The 21,500-nt window shown below is 37.7% G+C and overlaps 3 protein-coding genes across 5 annotated transcripts; 2 read left to right on the top strand and 1 right to left on the bottom strand.

Annotated features, from left to right (window-relative positions):
• The first annotated feature begins 864 nt into the window (after nt 1-864).
• Nucleotides 865-5,032, top strand: crcp (calcitonin gene-related peptide-receptor component protein). The gene is made up of 6 exons (XM_007553599.2): nt 865-924; nt 1,980-2,016; nt 2,112-2,210; nt 2,293-2,387; nt 2,498-2,555; nt 3,446-5,032. Exons 1-6 carry the CDS (start codon nt 917-919, stop codon nt 3,593-3,595), a joined length of 447 nt encoding a protein of 148 aa, XP_007553661.1. The 5' UTR covers nt 865-916; the 3' UTR covers nt 3,596-5,032.
• A 1,837-nt stretch (nt 5,033-6,869) lies between these two features.
• On the top strand, nt 6,870-16,082 carry LOC103139105 (protein-tyrosine sulfotransferase 1). Of its 3 annotated transcripts, none has more exons than XM_007553591.2 (6): nt 6,870-7,169; nt 9,715-10,398; nt 11,342-11,500; nt 11,751-12,004; nt 14,747-14,948; nt 15,649-16,082. In XM_007553591.2, the coding sequence occupies exons 2-6, from the start codon at nt 10,003-10,005 to the stop codon at nt 15,685-15,687; spliced, it is 1,050 nt and encodes a 349-aa protein (XP_007553653.1). In that variant the 5' UTR covers nt 6,870-7,169; nt 9,715-10,002; the 3' UTR covers nt 15,688-16,082. The 3 variants fall into 3 exon arrangements, with proteins under 3 accessions (XP_007553653.1, XP_016527910.1, XP_016527906.1); XM_016672424.1 differs by lacking the exon at nt 6,870-7,169 and adding an exon at nt 7,242-7,266; XM_016672420.1 differs by lacking the exon at nt 6,870-7,169 and adding an exon at nt 9,162-9,242.
• On the bottom strand, nt 15,795-20,267 carry LOC103141907 (pinopsin-like). Its single transcript, XM_007557729.2, has 5 exons — nt 19,172-20,267; nt 18,300-18,468; nt 17,885-18,056; nt 17,581-17,805; nt 15,795-16,449 (listed from the first exon to the last, which is right to left on the bottom strand). The coding sequence occupies exons 1-5, from the start codon at nt 19,512-19,514 to the stop codon at nt 16,279-16,281; spliced, it is 1,080 nt and encodes a 359-aa protein (XP_007557791.2). The 5' UTR covers nt 19,515-20,267; the 3' UTR covers nt 15,795-16,278.
• Nucleotides 20,268-21,500: the final 1,233 nt, after the last annotated feature.

The raw sequence follows: 21,500 nt of genomic DNA, 5'->3' as shown, positions 1-21,500 counted from the left end.
TTAAATTGTATGTTTGTTTGTTTTTTTAAACTGTAAGAGTTTTTATTTTTTTATTTATTTTCATTTTTTTTAATTGTTATGTTGTGTTTTAATGTACAGCACTTTGTATCAGCTGTGGTTGTTTTAAAGTGCTTTATAAATAAAGTTGGTATGGTATTTTATGGAGATAAATGTGTGTTGTGAAATTATGTTTTTGTATGTTTAGCAGAAATTGCTGACTTTGTATTTAGATTATTTTTCTGTGTAAAGAAACACTTAAGGTGCTTTACTTTGTAAAACTATTCACATGCCTTGAAAATTTCCACATCTTGTCATCTTACAATCACAAACTTCATTGTATTTTTTGCAATTTTATGTGACTGATCAATACTAAGAAACTGGAGAGAAATAAATGGTTTTCAAATAAAGAAATATATAAAACCTTAGAAGTGTGCCCTGGATTTGTGTTCAGACACCCTTGGTCAATGCTTTTTGGAACTTATCTACCAATTTTATCTAGAGACTAAGATTTTAGTTTTTATCAATGTTTTAATAATCGTTTCAACTAGGATTGAATTGTAAGTAATTCATTTTAAATCTATCTTTATGGTAGGATTGAATACAGTGTACTGAACCGTACTGAATATTTTCAGTAGACAGCTTAAATTAATTTGAGCTGGAGGCTTTTTCTTTTTTAACAGAAGGTAATTTATTACATTAAATCTAATAATTTAAATATATTAAGTTTATACATTTAATACATGTATAAAAGCATTAAATTCGATGCGGGTGTTTCTATGGGCACATTTAGGAGTAAAAATGACCGACAGAAGGGGGCAGCACAAACCAAACACGTAGCTTTAAGTCAACGGAACGTTTGAGCAATTCTCTGGTTTCCTACGGAGTCTTTTAATAACGGACCAAACCAGCGGGCGAAATGGAAGTGTAAGTTTGTCTTTATTATTTTAATTTATTTTGTCCACGTAGCCATTTGAGTTGCAATTATATGTTGCTGATCTTACAAACTAACGTTGTAGGAAAGTACGTTTTGGTTTCCGGTTAAATTCATCCTCAAGAAAACATTTAACAATTTTAATGCTAATTGCGCTGGTTTTAAATTACTGGTTCATTTGAGTCATTTGGGTTCGTGTTGTCAGATATTTAACTTTTTGCTGGCGGATTTAGAGTTGAATTTTAACACTAAGCTAAATTTACTCTAATTATAGCAAATTATAAAAAAACAAATGGCCACTTATAATAAACATTCTCACTGATGAAATCGCATTTTTACATGTGTTCTAAGTAAAGCTCAGTTTATTTAAAAAGCACCAAATTATGTAAAATAATGTCATTCCAATGCAAACTAATTGATATCCCTTATACAGAGTCCAGTTGGGTTTTATATTGGTTTGGATCAATGAATCCAATTTATTCTAGTACGGTCCAATCACATGAACGGATTGTGGTCTCATGATTCACATATTAATATATTTGGTATAATGTTAAATGTAAAATGTTATTTATCTAAGGAAGTTCAGTTAAATATGTATTTAGTCATTTATTTAAAAGGCTTGAGGCGATGATAGAGAAAAAGCCACAAGTGCTTGTGCTAGCTTTAGTTGCTTTGCTTAGAGGGGAAAAAATCAGCTAAAAACAATACAATTCATTAGTACCATTGATTTATGTAAAACAAAGAGGGTGATAGATTTAATGATAACAGTAACCTCTTCAGTGGCTTTGTCCAGGAAGTAAAAAAAATAATAATCCTAGTTCTGGGAATTGGATGAAAAGTTACATAAAAGCAACGTCTAAAACGGAATCTGACTCTTCTCCATGTTTCTGTTCTTTATGAAATGTCATCTGACTTATGTAATTAAAATCAAGACAAAGCAATTCTAAGCAGCTAAAGTAATTTAAACAAATATACAACACTTGTGCATTTAGTCAGAAAAACTTGAAGCATGAAATAAATGAACCGTTACGTGTTTGTGTCTTCTCAGGAAAAATGCAAATGCTGCCATGCTCAGCAACTATGAGGTGAGGCAGCATGTCCCTCCTAATACAACTTTGTTGTTGCTAATGCATCACATTGGTTTCTAAGTGGATTTTCTGTTTTCCTTCATGTTTTCTAGGTGTTCAAACTCCTCACAGACCTCAAGGAGCAGAGGAGAGATGCCGGGAAGAGCAAACACAGTGTTGGGCAGCAGAACCTCAATACTATCATGTATGAGGTAAGCACAAGCCTCTTTTTTCTTTTCTGTAATGTTTATTTATAAAAACCATGGCAGCAGCGTCCTCTGTCTTTTCTGTCAGACTCTTAAGTACCTGTCGAAGACGCCGTGCAGCAGACAAAGTCCTGAGATCGTCAAGGAGTTCCTCAGCTCTATGATGCATCACAAGCTCACAAAGTCAGTAAGCTCTGACAGAAGCCCTAAAATTTTTGCAGCCAGATTCTGTAGAGTTGATTAGATGCTTGCTCTCTTTTTAAGTCTGAATCTGATGTGTTTCCTTCCACCAGGGCAGAAAAACTGCAGCTGCTAAACCACCGACCGCAGACTGCAGTGGAAATTCAGCTTGTAAGTATTTTTCACCATCACCATTAAAATCTGTGTAATAGCTTTACTTATATATTACTGATGCATTTTCATGGTGGCTCTGTCTGCCAAATCTGCTGCTGGTGTTTGACACCAAAACTCTTTGAGACTCTGCTCTTTTATTTCACAAAACATAATAATTTCAGAACTAAAAATAATTGGAAGTACATTTGAAATCATAATGGCTGTTGCCAGATAATGCCGGGACAAAGCAAGATGATTCATTAGCCAGTTTATGGACTTGGATAAATCATGGAAACTGGAGACTGGAAATACTTCCTAACAGCTTGATTTTTGTTTTCAGTTTGAAATCATAAACGTTTGAAGTCTTGTTTCAGGCTGAACAGGTGGAAAATTATGGAACAGGAAAATATGAATATGGGGGGAATATTTGTATTTACAGAGTTTATATCTCTAAATATTGTGTCCTGTCTTTTTGTGCCTTTTCTCCCTAGTATGCTTCCTTTTGTCCTTCTGCTTTCTCATATTTTCCTCATCTGTTTTTCCCCCCAGTCTTTTTTCCAGCTCCTTCCTTCCATAACTGTATTTTTATGTCCTTCCTTGTGTTCTTCTTTCTTTTTCTCCTTTCATCCCCATGTTGTTGACCTTTCTTTCTGTACTTCCCCTATTCCAGGGGTCCTTCTTTTTCTTATATCTCTGGACTTCATTGCTTTCTTGTGATCTCCTTCTTATTCTTCCTGTTTCCTTCTATCTACACTTCATTTTCTTAATTTTTTACCTTTATTTTTGAAAATATTTTTACACAATTTTGGGTCTACAAATTGGTTTTCTGTAGAAAGTTAAAATCCCTCAAAACTGTAAGGTGTCATAAAAGGCCTGACTAAATGTGGCCTCCACTTTTTTGTGTTGAGATGGTGGAGGAAAGTGAAGAGCGGCTGTCGGAGGAGCAGATCGAGGAGCTCATCCAGAACGTGGCAGATGTCCTCCCAGGTGACCCGGAGCAGGAAAACGTAGCTGCGGCTGCTGATGCGGAGATGGATGAAGGCGGAGAACAGTCGTGACACGGTGACTTCCATGTGAAGAACTGGTTACGTGGCTAAACACGTTGCAGAACTGTTTACACAAAGACAGGATGCACAGAGACTACAAGACTGCAGTTAAGAGCTGAGTTGGTAATATGGTAATGAAAACAGTTTGGACCAAAACATGCTCACTTTCTCACAGAAGAGATGAATCTCTTTAAGATATCAATATTGCACAGAGAAGTGTTCTCAAAAAGGGAGGAGATCTTCAGTTTTATGTGTCGTATAACATTTATGTAGCCTGCAGCCTTAAACATACATTAAATAATTTTGTTCCAGTCCAAAAGCACAATATTCATTTTACTTTGTTAATATTGATGGTAGATGGAGCCTTATTGTATCTCTTGCTTTCCTGTCAAGCTTCAGCTTCAGACTTGGGATAGTTTGTGTTTTGCTGCTGTTCTCTTGCAGCAGAAGTAGGATGTTCAGGTTGCAAGTGTGAAGGTTTCTGGTTTTTTTGCCTTCCTGTTTGCATATCAAGTCAGTTTCCTGTTCTTACTCAGCTCCTTAAAGAGCTGGCATACAAATGTAGAGTAAAGAGTAGACTCATGACAAAGAAGAAAAGCAGAGAGAGGACATGAGTCTACAACTTAAAATAGAAAACATCTTTGTGTAAAGCTAGAGAAACTGTAAGCTTCCCATGTAAGACAAGAAGATCTTTTGTTTGTCATTGCATCCCATCAAAATCTCTTAACACAACTTCAACCTCTCCTTCATAGTGACATATCCGTTTTCCTTATTTCAGCAAGAAAATAGCTCTTGAAACTTTTCAGCTGACTGCATGATTGCCTTATTTTTATAGCTTTGCCTTGGACTAAGATGTTTTGTTTGGTTGTGATAATTTGATCAGCCTGTCTGTAGAATAAAGCCTTGAAAAAATAGAGAACGGTTGAAGCACCTACAAATTTTGAAATTCCTAAAACAGCTATTTAGAAAACTTAGAGATTATTTGTTTTGTTTTTGGCTCATTAAACCTAAAATACTAATAAAAAATGTAATTTTTCAAATAACAAATATGAATTTTGATTTTTCTTTTCTGAAAGAAATTAAACTATAAAGGTGTGCGGAAAGTGTTGCTATAATTTTATGTTATATTGCAGTAAAATTAACCCACAGTGAAAAACATGCTGCAGCTCTCTAATGATGAGATTTGTACATTTATTGTTTTACTTCCCTTACTTACCATTGTGCTCACTGTTCATGGTGGCAAAATGTGGTTGAGTCCTCTTCCAACCTTTGTCATATTAAACAGTTTAATTATTTCTCTTATTGTGCTTCTGAACCAGTTCTCTTTTCTGTTTAATAACAATGACCTTTTATGCCACATTTCTACCCTTGGTAAACAGAAAGTCATAAATTTCTTAAGAAAAGTCCCTGGATATGCCCATAAACTAAAATAAAAACTAATAAATATGCTTCAGCTACATTTCTTTTTATAAAACTTGTTTATGCAAAGACTAAGATGGGAATAAAGGTTTTCAAATTTCAACATGTTGAAATTTGACATCACAGGAGTATTCTTATTGGAGTTCTTTTAGGTTTCAGGTTTCGTTCAAGACTGATAAGAAGTGAGTCTCTCACCATTCAGGCATCATGTTTCTTCTATTCATTTCTTTTAAATGTACTGCCGTATGCAGTACAAGTAAAGCACAGAGGAAAAGAAGTTAGTCGTGTTTGCCACTTGAAACCAAGGGTTTAGCCTGATTTGACCTCATTAAGCCCGCTTAAACCTTTCAACATTCCACGGGACACAAATAAGAAGACAAAAAGAGAAATACGGAGACAACTCTTCAGAAAGGTCAGTGGCAGAAAACAAGAGCTCCACTTGAGAAAAAGAGAGAAAAATATTTCACTGAAGGCTGCTGTTTCTAGTGCCTTACAGTTATTTGTACTCCTAGTTCACAGATTGTCGCTTCACTAGATTTTATTATTTTATGTTAAGAAAAGCACAAATGAGTTCGTGGAAGGAAAATGGTGCATGTTGTTGTTTTTTTGTTTGTTTTACCAAAAAATTAAAAAAGCCTGGCATGCTATTATGTTTAGCACCATTAGTCATTAGGGATGCATGTATTTTGGGGTATGCTTACTTTATTTTTTCCAAGTTGCTGGATTTACGTCAGACTGGATGGACTTTGACTGGACTATCGTAACATAAACATGGTTTGGTGTAAAGCATTTTTTTGTAGCTTTATATTATACCGCTTCAGTGTACTTCCCAGTGATATACATTGATATTTGTGAATAAATACATGCTTTTACAAGGCATTGTTTGTTGTATGTTTTTGGGAAATATTAAGTTGGTGAAACTTATATCGTCCAGAAATCACAACACATTTCAGAGTTTATCTAAGCATCTTTTGTTTTTCATTTGTTTTTTTAAAATGTGTGACATTTAATACAATTTCCTGTTTTCTTCACAGTATTTTGTGGTTGTGGTGACTCAGTAGAACTCACACATGTATTGATACAACCTTGAGTTGCAAAACCTTTCATTTCTCTGGATTTAGGTCATAATGAAGGCAGGAAACAGCACCACAGCAGTGGCAACGCTGCTCAGAGTTTACAGACTGGAATGCACACGGTTAATAGATTGGCTGCAGCTTATGTAATCCCAGTAGTATAAAACTATTTCATACTCAGTCTCAGTGCATTAACATAAAGCAGCAGTAATGTGTTATTGACTTTATGTTCTCTTGGCTGGGTCCAGCCATTTTGTCTTTTTGACAGCATAGGTCTACCACCAGTTGTATATCTGTAAATATTATGATGCATAGTTATTGTCATCCAGTGTTAATAAAAAGGGCACTATTTTATTATTTTATGTGAAACACTTTTTCTGTTATCTATGCCTCTCATTATTTATCTAAGAAGTGCTTACTTGATGTCTTATTTACTGTGCTTTCACAACGTTGCTTAAATGTTTTGGTAACACTTGGCCTTCTATAGAGGGCTTTAATTCTTCAAGAAGATGTAACTTAAGAGCAAACCAAAAATCTGTTGCTAATGAAAAGATGGTTAAATTAAACGTGGCGGCTTTAACCTCCAGTAAATCCCTCACTGTGATTAAATTTCCCCGGTGGGCTTTCGCTGAAAGCAAACCAATCGATGTGGTAAAGTAATTTTAGTCTCTAGTGGTAGAAAAAATTGAGCTGTCAAAGAAGCGGAATACCCCTTTAACGATTCCACCAATCACAGACAGTGTTACAATCCAGCTTTAGCGGTTACCCAATCAGAGGCGAGTTCTCTCTGCTTCGTGTCACTCGTGTCGACGGTACGTCTTTTTTTTTTCTCCTTTTCAACGGTAAAAGGCTTCTCGACTTCTCTGTGAAAGTTACGCCGGGATAAGCAGCGAAACATCGAGTTATTCTCTCATTTAATGCCAACATGTTGTCAATATCACTGCTGTGACGTGGAGCGGCTAATAACCGAGAAAGGAAAAACGAGAAAATTCTCGTGAGGACAACCGCCGTGTGTATCGGGCGTTATTTATTTTTTTTAGATCAAGGTCCTTGTCCGTTTCCTCTTCGAATTTTCGGCAGTTTCACGGACGTTGGTGAGTTGACATGTTTATTAATTTTAAACCGCCGTTGGCTTCAGACAGAATGAGTTTGTTCACAGCAAGTAGAGGAGGGTAAATGGCGCAGAGAGAGGTGGGTTTGCAGGCAGGTCGTTCACCTGGCTCTTGGCTGAATTTTTTAGAGACGCAGTTAAGGGGGTTTTTAACCAGGCCAGATGTGTGTAGCTGCTGGGCCTGGGGCTCTGGTTCCGGGGATCGTTTAATTTAAAACTTGCACGCTTCTTCAAATCGCCATTGACACATCTTACTGTCAGCATCTGTTTTAAAACAAAAGTCCTCCATGTCTCAGCAGCAGATGTTTCTATAGTCGTCTGAATTTAAATGCGAAACCTGCAAACACCAGACTTACGGGAAGGAAGGAAAATAGACTGAAAGGATGCAAGAAACCGATTGAAAAAAAGGAAGAGAGAAAAAATGATTGTGATGTTAAAACAAAGATTGTTGCAAGTGGGTGTTTGATGAGAAGAAGGAAGCAGAACAGAGTGTGGGAAAGAAGAAGTGTTGTAAGGAAAGAATGCAGAAAGGAAGGAAAATGACTATTTTAGGGAAAAATGGTGGGAGGAAGGTTTGTAGAAAACAAAATGGGATTGAAGAAAACGATAATGACAAAAGAATTAACAAGGTATGAACATATCACATATGTGTATTAGATGGTAGGGATTGATTACAGATCCCTGTATTTATCACGTTGACATTGGAATATTTTCCATACTTCATTTTAGTTCTCCATACTTACCCAATTATAAAAAAACTGATCTGATCCTATAATTTTCCACTTTTCAAAACGGCATAGGATTCCTTTGTTTATTAAGATGTGTATGTGACAGGATCATAATTGGGGAAGAAAAAAACTGTTTTTATAATGAAAAAACAGCATGGCCTTTATATGGATTGGTTTATTCTCTTGAATAAATTCTGATAAATAGTGCTGTTGGACACACACACAAAAAAGAAAATACAAATGGTTTAATAAACTATATAAGCATCTATGGAAGAAAACTAAAAAAGGATGTAAACACAGGGGATTTTTTTTACTCTTGCAATGCTCAGTACATGTCTTCATCTAAACATGTACAGAGCATGCAAACATGCCTTTGCTCTGACAAAAACCCCACCTTTTTTCTTTATTTATGCATCTATCAAGCTGCAGATTTAATCTTGCTGCACTCTGCAGTTGCACAGACTGCTATGATTAAAAAAATATATTTATGTTCTTAGCCTTTAACTCATACCGATGAAAGGAAATTTAAAGGGTTGTTCTGCCCATTCGAACGTTGGCAGGAAGTCGGCTTTTCTAGTTCTTAGTTCCTGTTTTCTTAAAATTGTTTGCCATCCACAACTTGCCCCATTACCTGTTTGCAACCTGTGATCCCAAGTCATCAGTTTGTTTAACTGATCTTGTTTATTGGTCTTTAGTGATCAGACGACTTTGTGGCTTTTTTGAAGCCTGTTTGTGCACATTGTACTTGCTCACAATCGTTACACTTTACAGAAACCCTTTTCCTATTGTGTTACTCCAATTGGGTGTAGTTTTGTGGCCTTTATTTAGCTTTAAGATAAATTTCTGAAGAGCAATTATGTGCAAGCAACTTGTGCAAAATAGCCTCTGTAGTTAAATAGTTTATAATTTAATTAATTTTTATTTAAAGTATTTTATAGGACAGAAAATGATTGATTTTAAGTGAAATTCAGTAAGGAAAAAAATCATTTATAACTTGCCAAGCAAATCCATGTTAGTTACATTAAATAAAAGTAAAAAAAAAAAAGCATTAAAAACTCCAAGGGCTCATAAGGCCTCACCTTGAGCCTCATCCAGATGTTTTCTGTTTTTGATTTTCTTTTTAGGCAGCACAGGGACGTTTAGCTCCACGTGGCATCCAGATGTTAGACTCTCACCACTTTCCGTCTGAAAAAGATGGCAGATAAACTAACTCCTGACTTGCTTTAGCAAATTATTTTCCATGCTAGTAGGGGGAAGTGGATTATATCAAGAAATGTTCCGTACACACTGGAGAAATGAAATGGAGAAGTTGCAGGATGTCTTACTCTGTAAATAGTAACTTGATCTAAAACTGGCATTGCTGAGTGTTTGAGTTTGACAGAATTTGTCAGTGAGAAGGAAAACATGACGGATTTGTAATTGGTAGCTTTGGACGTGTCGCGGCCTGCCGCAGTGAACTTTGATATGGCTCGAAAGCCAGAGGCAGCAAAATAGCAGCTTTAAGAAAACTAAAATCCTAGCTTCATTTCAGCCCCTCAGAGACGATGTTCCAGTGTTTCTGCCAAAACAACAGTTTCCACAACTCCCTGCTAGTGGGTAATAACTTACTCATGCTTTGGCTATGTTTTAGAGCTTTTTATTAGAATTGTAAATTGGGTAATTAAACCTACTGGATTACTCAGAAGGCTGTGAAACTCATCCTGAGGTAATCTTTGTCACACTGTAAAGTCTTGATAAAACTATTCCAACTCATAGTGTAAAATCTGTGTGTGTGTGTGTGTGTGTGTGTGTGTGTTTTAGGTTGGAGTCATGGCTAGGCGACGTGGCTGACTGGTCGGCGGCAGGTTTGGGTCCTGCAGTCGGAGAATGCGCCATGACGGCTGTGGAGGATTGAGGAAGAATCCCAGCCTGCAGCTTCTTCAGCTTCACTTCCACTCATCTCTGTTGGACTCTTCTCTGTTGATCTAATTATGTCTAAATGACTCCGGTTAAATTTTAAGACGTGGATTCTCTCACATCAGAATCCATCTACACCACCCAAGTTTTATTTTATGTGCTCCTGATTTCCAAAAAAAGACCCTAACAGCCATGCGAGGCAGAACCAACATGCTGCTGGGCTGCGTGCTCCTCTGCTCCGCCTCCCTGCTCTACCTGGGCATGAACAGTATAGACTGCCCTCGGAAAAGCCACCGCTACCACTGGATGGAGCTCAACATGGCCTCAGGCAATCAGAGTCTGCCGCACTTCCCGGAGGACACGCCCCTCATCTTCATTGGGGGTTTTCCTCGGAGCGGCACCACGCTAATGCGCGTGATGCTGGACGCGCACAGCGCCGTTCGGTGCGGCGAGGAGACCAGGGTGATCCCTCGCCTCCTGGCTATGAGGGCCACCTGGAGTCGCTCCGTCAGGGAGAGGATACGCCTGGACGAGGCCGGCGTCACTGACCAGGTGTTGGACGCAGCAGTGCGAGCCTTTCTGTTGGAAGTGAGTGGTTCGTCTGAAACGAGAGCGCCTCAAACACCCTTGTGTCCGTAAACATATTAGATTACAAGATTAGCTCAGCACAACGTCGATGTGTTGAAAGAGTTGTAGACTTTTTTTAGCTATGTGAAAATGTGGCTTTTAAAAAAGGGGCAGTATCATGTAAAATCAATGTTTTTTTTAAGTTACAGCATGTTCCAATGTTATTCCCTTATCTAAAACATACCTGGAGTATTGACTTGATTCTTTCATGCATGTCTAAGAAATCCTTTAATCTCCATGGCAACCATTCAGCTGTGCAAAACGCCTGATTGGACTTAGCTCCACCTTCAAGTTGCAGCTCCTCGTGGGAGTAAATCTAGCTAGCATAGTTACTTGGTTATGCTATAAAACAGCACTATGCGCCTGTAAAACGCATAGTACTGCCTCTTTAAATCTCAGCCTTAGTGCCTTAGAGTTTGGCCCAGCTTCAGTCTGACGTTGCAAAATCTCTCCGTCTCTCTCAGCTTTGCACAACTTTGCCACTGAGTTGTGCAAAGCTGACTGAGTTTCTGTCAAACTTGACAGAAATTCAGTCAGGCCGTAACAGAGAGTATCTTTGGACCTATGTTTGTAGTATTTCCACAGATTCCAAAATTTATTTTAATTCTGGATTTTATCAGCACCTTTCTAACACATTTAATGGTTTAGGTTAATTGGTTCTGTTATAGCTCAGGCTGTGGTTAGGATCATTGCCCTGCTGGAACATGAAGCTGCTCTGTAATCTCAAGTTTTACAGATTTCCATTTCCTCCAGCTGTAGGAGAAAATAGTTTGGCAAGAGACTGTGGAGGTATTTAAACAGTGCTGATATTTGTGGGAGGTTAGTTTGAAGATAGTTACTTTATTGTAGGGTTGTAGTTAAATCTCATGGCTGTATTGAATCGTACTGCATGTGTGCGCTACAGGTGATAGTCGGCCATGGAGAGCCTGCACCTCGTCTTTGCAACAAGGACCCATTTGCGTTGAAGTCCCTGTCTTACTTGGCACGCATCTTCCCCAAAGCCAAGTTTGTCCTCATGCTGAGAGACGGACGGGCAACCGTCCACTCCATGATATCTCGTAAGGTAAGCTTGTTTTCTTCCTTGTTTATTTTCACTGGGGCTGGAAAACTTCTTCTATGGCTTCTATTTTGCAGGCTCATATTTCCAAGCTGGCACATCACAAATTTGTGCTGATGCTGCGCTCTCTGTGGGGATGTTAGTGGTTAGAGGGGGAGAGTGAAACAACGTTAGCCATGTTTTCTCACAGCAAAGCAGAATCTTTAGTGAAAGGTTTTTTTACTTTATGTTTTTTATTATTGACTGCTTGTCTCAGGTGACCATCTCGGGGTTCGACCTGAGCAGCTACAGAGACTGTCTGACCAAGTGGAGCAGCGCAGTGGAGGCCATGTTCAGCCAGTGCCAGGCAGTGGGGGAAGCGCGATGTTTACCTGTCCGATACGAGCAGCTGGTTCTCCACCCCGAGCAGGAAATGAGGAACTTGCTTAATTTCCTGGAGCTGCAGTGGGACGCCTCGGTGCTGCACCACGAAGAGCTGATTGGGAAGGCTGGTGGCGTTTCGCTGTCCAGGTGAGTGTTTGACACGTTAATGCAACAAACTCTGACATGTCTCATCATGCAAGTATGTTCTGTTTGACCATGAATATTTCACTTAGAACCATATTCTCTCGTGAATTAAATAGTCTTGAAATGTAGTTTTGCATAAAAAGTGCTTCACTTCTGGTGTGGGCACGAAAGCGAAAGTTTCAGAGGCAGATATCTCCAAACCTCAACCTAAAATAAGTTTTAAAAAACAGCCCAGAAGCTGTTTGCACATCATTGATGAGCTTCTTGTGAGAAGTTGTGTGTAGACGGGTGAAATGGCCTTAAAAGTCTAAAATTTGTGGAGAAAAATCTAAAAATAGGAGTTGCTAATTAGTGACTCTGTAAGTCTCGGACGTGTCTAAAAGAACAAGGGTAGCCACATTTTAAAGACAACAGGTCTTTCATTTTCTGTAACAAGGAAAGTCAAGATAAATAACCGGCTGTGGGACTGAGTGGGAGAAACAGGATTGTTTATACTCACATTTTCATGGAGTACTTTTCCCACAATGTACAAATTTTAAAGTACCAAATTAGAATAAGGCAGCTGTTTCCTCTTCTTCATGCAGCTGTGGGACATTTCTGCTTTTTGGGATTAACTATTTCAACCTGGTTTAATATATATATTTTTTCCAGCTTTTTAAATCTTTTGTCATTTTACATTTCAAAATAAATCATTCAAAGCTCCTGAACTGAATGTGATTTTTACTACAGCTATTTTTACATGGACCCACATTACACATTTATCTTGACTTTAATTTTTATTTTTGAGAAAGCATAGAAACTCATATTTTCTTTATGATTTAAATTCCCACACGTGTCAGTCTAAGCAGTTCATTGGAATCTCCTCAGACTAACTGGACTTTGCTGGGGGGGTTTTATTATTATTGTAAGAAGTTGAAATACATTTCACTTTCACAAGAAACACAAGATTGAAATAAGTGCATCTCATTTAATAAATTATAAACTTAAATACAATAAATTATTCATTTTTTAAGAGCTAAAACTTACTTTTATGTGACCAATATTATCAAATTTCACTACAAGTAGCCATCTTTTGTTGTGTAACAGTGCTTTAAGTGCTACTTACTTAAAAAAAAATAAAGGTTTATATATTAAAAAGTTTTTAAAAAGCACCTCTGATCTTAGGTTTTATTATCAGATGTGTGTGAAGAAGTCAGAACATAACTCAGTAACTTCCTTTACTTTTAGTTTCTGTTATAAACTGTTTTCCATGTAACCTCATCGGTCTCCCACGTCTTTGTGGAAGTGTCTTCACATGTCTGCAACAAAGCTTCTGTCTCTTTGAGGTTTGCAGTCATTTGTTTATGCAAAGCTATTAGGATCGCACACCACCATATTTTAATCAGATTGAGCTTTTTCTCTGTAATACCTCAGTTCTTTCCTGTTTCAGCTTATCTTTTGTGGCTTTGTTTGGAATTACGATTCCATGTGTCATAACCCAGTTTGGACCAAGCTTAGCTTTGCCACAAAAAAATGATCCTTTCTTTTGCATCTTGGGTTTGATAAATCACAGTAATAACACATTACATGCATCACTGATGCAGGTTGTGTCAGCTGCTATCTATTTGTAGAGTGATTGATTTTGGTGCAGAATGATGACCCATCAGTAACTAATAACCACTGAGGTTTCATGCTTAGGCATTATGTTACAATATTTAGGTTGTAAAAAATGTTCAAACATATATTTATGTGGGTTTGGTTTTAGAGAATTGTTTTGAATTAAAATGCAGCTGAGGTTGGGAGGGAGATTTGTATCCGACTTGAGCCGCCGTGTTGTCAGAGTTTTCTTCTAAAGCAGCCTAACCTCTCGGGGTCAAGCGCAGCTTGGCGACCTCCCCCAGCAGACTTCATTCGTGCTGCTTTGTTCACTTGTTGTCATTCAAGCGGAGCATCTTTCTGCTGGGCAGCCGTTCAGGGGATTTGGTGGGAATCTGGCTGCCGTACCATGCTAAGCCCAAATCTGTTATTTAAAGGACTTAGGCTGCATTCAGGGGGAATTAGCTCTCTTATTTTTCTTTACTTATGCAACATTTACTCACACAGATGTTTCATAATCTTTCACAAAGATGTTACAAAATAAACCTGTTTTTTGCTCTTATTTTTGACGTGTGCATCAATTTAGATGCACACATTACATTGAAATTACTTGGAAAGTGAAATTCCATGTTGTTTATGGGTTTTATTAGTTACATTTTTTATTCCTTCTCAACTTTCTTTTTTGTTCTTTAACATGGGAACCTTTTTTTTAGCTAACTATTAATTTTTTTCTTTTACTTCCTGTTTGATTTGAGTTACTACTTTGACTTTACAAATCTTTAAAAAATAAATTTTGCATATGTTGTTAAAAAGCGTGTCCAGTTTTTTTCTCTTTATCTGGTTTATTTTACCTTTCAGGTCAGCTCACCTGATGGGCAAACACAACCTCACCTGAGTGTGTGAACAAAGCTGTTCTCTTTTTTTCTTTTTTTTGTTCATCTAACACGTGTAGTTTTATTTGGCCAACTATTGATTTTTACTCTTGAAAGGGTTTACCATTTTTTCTTTTACGTCCTGTTTGGTTTGAACTTTTTTATGTTTGGAGACGCTGTTAAAAAGTGTGTTCAGTTTTTCTCTCCTCATCTGGTTAGTTTCACCAAGCTGATGGCCAAGTGTGTGTGTGTGTGTGTGTGTGTGTGTGTGTGTGTGTGTGTGTGTGTGTGAGGACAGGGTTGAACGCTCCACAGACCAGGTGGTGAAGCCAGTGAACACTGAGGCCCTCTCTAAGTGGGTGGGAAACATTCCCAGCAATGTGATCGATGACATGGCCGAAATCGCCCCGATGCTCGCTCGCCTGGGCTACAATCCGCACGCCAACCCCCCTGATTACACAAAAGCGGATCCCATCATGTCTCCTTTTAACCACTTACAGGTAAGGGACGGGAGCATTTTGTTTTTATTTTTAAATGTTATTTTCTTTCCATAAATGATTGTAACTCTAAAATTTCTTTAATAGCCTTGACTTCAAAGGATTGTTGGTTTGTTTCTTTTTAAAAGTAGACTTTTCTTCTATTTGTGTTATTTATTTATACTAATATATGTGTTTCTTGGTGATTCTTTTGAAACGTTACAATTTGACTTGTTACAGTAAAGTAATAAATCAATTTATCGCAAGATAAATTAAAATTAGCTCAATAATTTCCATTTGGATGATTATGAAACATCATTTTATTTGTTGTTTCTGTTTTGTTCATTTATTTTGGACATGTAAAATGTCTCCAGTGTTAAATATTCATTAGAGTTTAAAGTTTATTGATCTTTGAATCTTTAATGATTATACCATTGCCAGTATATTACTTGAAAGTGGTCTCAATATTAATGTTTATTGCAATAAATTCTAGGACAATTTATAGAGCTAATGTTGAGTTTAGATCTTTTACCTTTACTGTCATATTATTTGGAAAATGAACAGTCTTCTTTGGTCAAAACCAGCTTTGAGGACAATCTTCTCTAAAATGAATTGAATTTCTGCTGTTGAAGAAGCAGCATGACTCTGACAGCCGCATGTTTTCTTGTCTTTTTCTGTACATTTCTTTTCACGTGAGTGAGAAATGTTTCTGTTCTTCCCTCAGAGAGAGAAAACGGCAGCAGACCCTCCTCATCCCAGTTAAAGATGGCGGCTCTCTGCCGCCTTACGGACACACCTTGAACAGACTTTTATTGCAGCCGTTATCTCGCCTCACAGGGAGGACTGCAGCGTTGCGATTACATTACATTCTTCTCGGGACTCGTTTACAGTTTCCAAGCTTGAAGACTGGTATTGGATTAATTTGCGTTTTAAATGTCAACTCTTCACAGTGAACTGTTTTCCACAGATTCTTGACACATCCCATCACCTCCTACCCAACAGTGTTTCAACTTTTCTCCCAAGTTCATCGCAATGTGAATGTGTATTAAGACCAATAAACTCACTAAGAGCTCAGTCAGTGGTTGTCAAGCATAATGACTGTATATATTTTTCAAAAAGTACTTTTATTTTCTTAATAAATTATTTTGGTTGAATGTTCATCAGGCATTTTTTGATGGTTTATTACAAGACAAACATCTTTCTACACAGCATCATACTATTTTTTTCTGTCCATAGCGCCCTCTTGTGGTGCTTTAACAACACAGCACCTTTGACTTCCAGATAAAGAAAAATGAGTGGCAGAAAGCTCAACAGAAATTACTTCTTTGTGCTGTTATGTTTCACCGTGAGCCACTTAGACCTGCACAGGTATCTGAATATTATGGTCAGTGGATGGGAGCAAAGCGAGGTTCGTGTTTGGCTCTTCTGTTGGCATTTTCTGAGCCCAGATGCTCCTGCTGCTCGATACGTCGGCTGAAGAATCCTCTGAACTACAGCTGATCATGTCGAGGAAACATCTGGAGAACTGAGAGAAGCACAATGAGGGGAGAAACTGTACAGACAGTAAAGATGGTACAACACAATTTACCTCTAGTAGGAAAAAAAACATTTCAAGACATGAACAATGATTGGGTTTAGTAAGATTTTAAATATAATCCAGGAGAAAATATGGTGGGAAGGTTGGGTTATAAAGCAAAATCCACCAAAACTTTGAATATAACAGAGCACTGTTCATTTGTTTGATGAAGAACAAGTTTCCAATAGAGATTCTCCTGTTGAACTGCTGTAGGAAATTCTTGAACCAAAATAAGTTAAAAGTATTTAAATATTATTTCCTCTAAGACCTCTGTTTAGTAGCTTGGTTTATTTATGATCCAAACTAACCCAGGTAAAGTTCTGTGTTTAACATTAACTCTACACCTCACCCCTCTCTACTGTAAACTACGGTGATGGCAGCACCATGCTGTGGAGCTGCTCAGAGTGGATGGAAATATTAATGTAGCTAAAAACAGAACAGAGCACCTAAACACAATTTCCACTGTGGAACATGGGAGTAGCGGCATTATACTGTGAGTATGCCAAAACCAATGTTCCAGTTTCCTTCCATTAAGTTTTATAGCCAAATGTATGGAGCTAAATTGGGGCCATAAAGCTAGTTCTAAAGAAAAATAATCTGAAACTTAAAAAAACAAAGATTTTGAATCTCAGAAGCAGCTTTGAATACTTTTTACAGTTTGGACTTTTTTCTCAGTTTCAAACTCTTTCAATTTCAAAATAATTTTTCAGTTTTCAAATCTTATTTTTTCCAATAAATACATTTTTTTGAATACATTTTTCAGTTTCAAACTCAATTTCAAAATAATTTTTCAATTTCAAATGTTTTTTTTTTCAATTTTAAATCTTACTTTTTTCTCTTAAATATTTTTTTCCATTTCAAACTTTTTTTCAGTTTCAAAATAATCTTTTAGTTTCAAATCTTTATTTTCAGTTTTAAAAGTTATTTTCCAGTTTCAGATCTTTTTTTTTAATTTAATTTTTTTGCTTCAAATCTTTTTGTTCAGTTTCAATTTCTTTTCTTTTTTTCTTTTGTGCAAACATTATGGCCCCAGTTTAGCTCCATACAAAGCACCCAACACTGGTAGTTGTGCTCGCCTACCTGGTTGTTGAGCAGCACACATATGACCGGATTGAGAACGGTGCTGGTCTTCGCCAGCAGGGCGGGAATCAAAGCGGCTGCAGGCGGCACCGCTCCTGGCCGTCCGAACGAGGCAAGCATCGCAACAACGCCGTATGGAGTCCAGCACAGCAGGTAGCCTGTCACCATGGCGACCACCATCAGGAGGATCCGACCCTCGGCCTGCGACTTGTTGAAGCCGGCCGCCTGGAGACACACGAGGCTGGTGAATTGAAGGAAAGGTCGACTCGTCACACAGAGGTTAAAGGTCAAGTTCTAAGCAGACCTGTCTCGTCACGCCTTTGATCGCCAGCAAGATCCGGCCGTAGCAGAAGAACATGAGCAGCAGAGGCAGGAGGAGGCAGAAGACGAACAAGCAGACGATGTAGGAGCGAGCCGTGACGGAGCGGCGCCGCCATTGGACCGAGCAGACGGTGCCGGGACCCTCCGGCCCGTAACTGCTAAGAGATGGGTATGTTAGGAACCAAAAAATAGATCTGAAAGTCCATTAGACAGTTTTTTTTTTTATTTGTATTTAGTTTAATCAAACATAATCTGTCTCTAAACCTGTCGCAATTACAAGTTTTGCTGGGCGATAAATTGCTATTGCGATAAACCGTAATATTGTTGTTTTGATATAATGTTCAAGTCATGTGGTGTAAAGTGAGAACAGCTGGGTTAAAAACAGCGATGATACAGACCTACTCCAGCCCAGCAGTGGCGGTGAAGTCCAGGCCAGTGAGTAGAGCCAGGAAAACGCTACGGAGAGTCTGGCTCTGCGATAATGTGAGGAGCTGAGCTGGGAGCCGCTGAGCAGCATGGTGTACCGCTCAAAAGACAGCAGAGAGAGAGACACCAGAGAAACGACCCCTGGCAGGCAGACACACAGTGGAGAAATCCATTAGCAATATGAGAACAAAGCCACACAATAACAGGAAGTTGGGAAATTTGACTACTCTTCCACATTTTAATCAAAAATAGTAATTTAGATGAAAAATATTGCAATTTAAATATGTGGCGAACAGATAACAGAATCGCTCTTGGACAACTCAATAAATAGGCTAATCTTTATCCAGCCATTTTCAGTATGACATAAAAACATACTCTTTTTTCATACTGTGGCTTAAAAATTAAGTTAATTTGTTATATGTTGTCAAATTAATTAATTATGTTGCAGTGAATGGTCCTAAATTGACCATTCACTGCAATATATATATATTAAGTAATTTTCTAGTGCAAATATCTCAGTACACTTCAAAGTATTTTACAAGTATTTTTAATCAAAATGTAGGATTCAATAATTCCTTAATATTGATAAGAACTACTAATTATAAGTGACATAATCTACCTTTGGAACACTTTTTAATGAATAAGTGACTTAAATTTCTTGCTGAAATGTCCCTTTAAAGTTAGTTTTGTCCTGTTTAAAGTGTACTAAGATATTTGCAAAAGAAACTAGACCAAAAATATTGATAAGATTTTGTGTTTTTGCAGTGTAGGACGTTTCCAAAAAATAGTTAATTGTGCAGGTCATAGCTGTATGATCCCACAGGATGTAAAAACTTCCAGTTACCGAAGAGCGCGTTGGAGAAGCCGTACCACCGGCACCCGTAGGACCCGGTCAGCCACCTGCCGCGCACGCTGGCCGCGAAGCTGAGCGGAGTCCCGAAGAGGCAGACCAGCATGTCGCTGACGCTGATGTTGACCAGGAGCAGGTTGGCTGGAGTCCGCAGCCCGGGGTAGCGAGAGAAAACCAGGAGCAACAGGAAGTTGCCGAGGATGCCCAGGACCAGGATGAACCCGAGGGCAACGGCAACCGAGGTGTGAGCCGCCCGGCTGAGAGAGGAGTCCGACCCGGGTGGGTTCTGCTGCCCGCCGCTGAGGTTACTGTTCTGCTGCTGAGTGTGGATCATCATGGCACTTAAAAAGACTTAAACAGAAAAATAAACTGTATTCTCTAAAGAAAATTAACATATAATGGTGCTATTCAGCCGTAGCATAAAACACACTGAGCTGAAAAATGATGAGGATGAAGGGAGGGACAAAACTTCAGAGCTGCTGCCAGTCCTTACTGTCCCACTTTTTTATGCAATTTACTCAATTAATCCAATCCAACATTTATATAAATGTGTGCTAAAATCAACTCTATGCTAACAAGAAAGGGAATGAGGAAAAATAGTAGCTCTTTCTTTATCAAAAACATGTTTTTAATTGTTCTTGATGCAATATTGCACAGCAGATTGGAGACCTCAATAAATGAGCCAACTCGTCCATTATGCAAGTTTTGGCTGACTCATAGGGAAGGCCAAGAATGCTCACACCCATGAGCCAAGATGCTGAGGCATTTGACTAATAAATGATCACACTGCGCTTTTTGTCTCATGAAACTCTTTGCTAACTAGAGTAGATTAAATAAATACTTAAAGTTCCCTGAAATTAACTGTGTGTGCATGTTTTCCTTTTCTTCTGATGGTAGAAAATGTCTTTCAATGCACCTAAAATCTAATACACAGTCATTATGTGAAAGCCAACCATGGTCCAGGAAGCAGTAAACGGGGCACCATTTTTCCACAGGAAAAAGGAAGAGTCTATTCATTCGACTGGACATGCAAATAAGAGATGCTTTTTACAGGTCCAGGTCCAAAGGAACAGAGCCTGCTAGTGAGCAAACCAAGAACCAGAATAACATAATATGGTGATGAAAAAAAAGAGAATTTGTATCTCCTATTAAAAAAGAAAAAATATAGAAATGTGTCTGACTTATTTTTTCTTTACTTGAGGATTGATCAAAAAATATTTGTCTCTAATTCAAAAATGTGAAGCATTTCAGTGTGGTTACCTCCACTCAAGTTCATTTTCTTTAAAAATGGATCATCCCCTAATGGCTTTCAACCTAACAATAGCATCTCAAGTAATTAATGAAGGTGATGAACAGCTCACTGGGGAAAAAGGCTATTTTGGAGCTCTGCACCTTTTAGGAACTTAACATTAACCATGGGATAATATTCCAGATGCTGGATTCTTTATGTATTTCATTGGTCATAAAATATTTAATATACTTTCCTTTTTTGGTGGTTATTAACTTACAGAATAAATTGAAATTGGTGGCTGCATCTAAGAAAACGGGATTTCTGTTTTTCTTTTTTATGGCATAGATAATTTATTTAGGGCACAATTGACAATTTACTATTTTATTATCTGGTGGTCATCCCCTGAAAGTAAAACAAGCGAAGTAGGATTAGGATTTCCTTTACACTATGTTTTCCTAAACTCCTGCACTCTAGTAATGCCAGAACAGTTATTGGATATTCAAATTCAATAATATTTTATTGATCCCAAAGGGAAATTAAATGTTGTGACTCGTATTCAAATTCTTCAAAGAGTTATTGTAGATAGTAATGGCTGTTGGCAGGAAAGATCTCTTGCAGCAGTCTGTATTACAGTGAATATGAAGAAGCCTCTGACTGAAGACACATATCATGCAGGTCACTATCTTACTATTCAAAATATAAAAATTCTCTAAATTCTGGGGGAGGATAAAACTGTAGTGCAGTCCTGGAAAAAAGATTGTGAAATCATCCCTCAGTCATACTGACTGCAAATGGATAAAAAAGATAAAAAGTACGCCCTAACAGCCACCATTATTGCTCATATCAAAACCACTACTGCTTATTATAAACAAAATTTGTGTAATTTGTAATTGCTTGGAGTAGAACATTCTCAAAATATAAAATAGACTTGAAGAAAAACAATAATATGACAATAACAACTGTTCTATTGTTATTGTCATAAATAATTGTTTTTCTTCAAGTCTATTTTATATTTTGAGAATGTTCTACTCCAAGCAATTACAAATTACACAAATTTTGTGTTTATAATAAGCAGTAGTGGTTTTGATATGA

This window comes from Poecilia formosa, unplaced genomic scaffold (assembly GCF_000485575.1).
Source record: "Poecilia formosa unplaced genomic scaffold, Poecilia_formosa-5.1.2 Scaffold3, whole genome shotgun sequence".
Classification (NCBI taxonomy): Eukaryota; Metazoa; Chordata; class Actinopteri; order Cyprinodontiformes; family Poeciliidae; genus Poecilia; species Poecilia formosa.
This window is presented reverse-complemented; position numbering and strand designations above follow the sequence as displayed.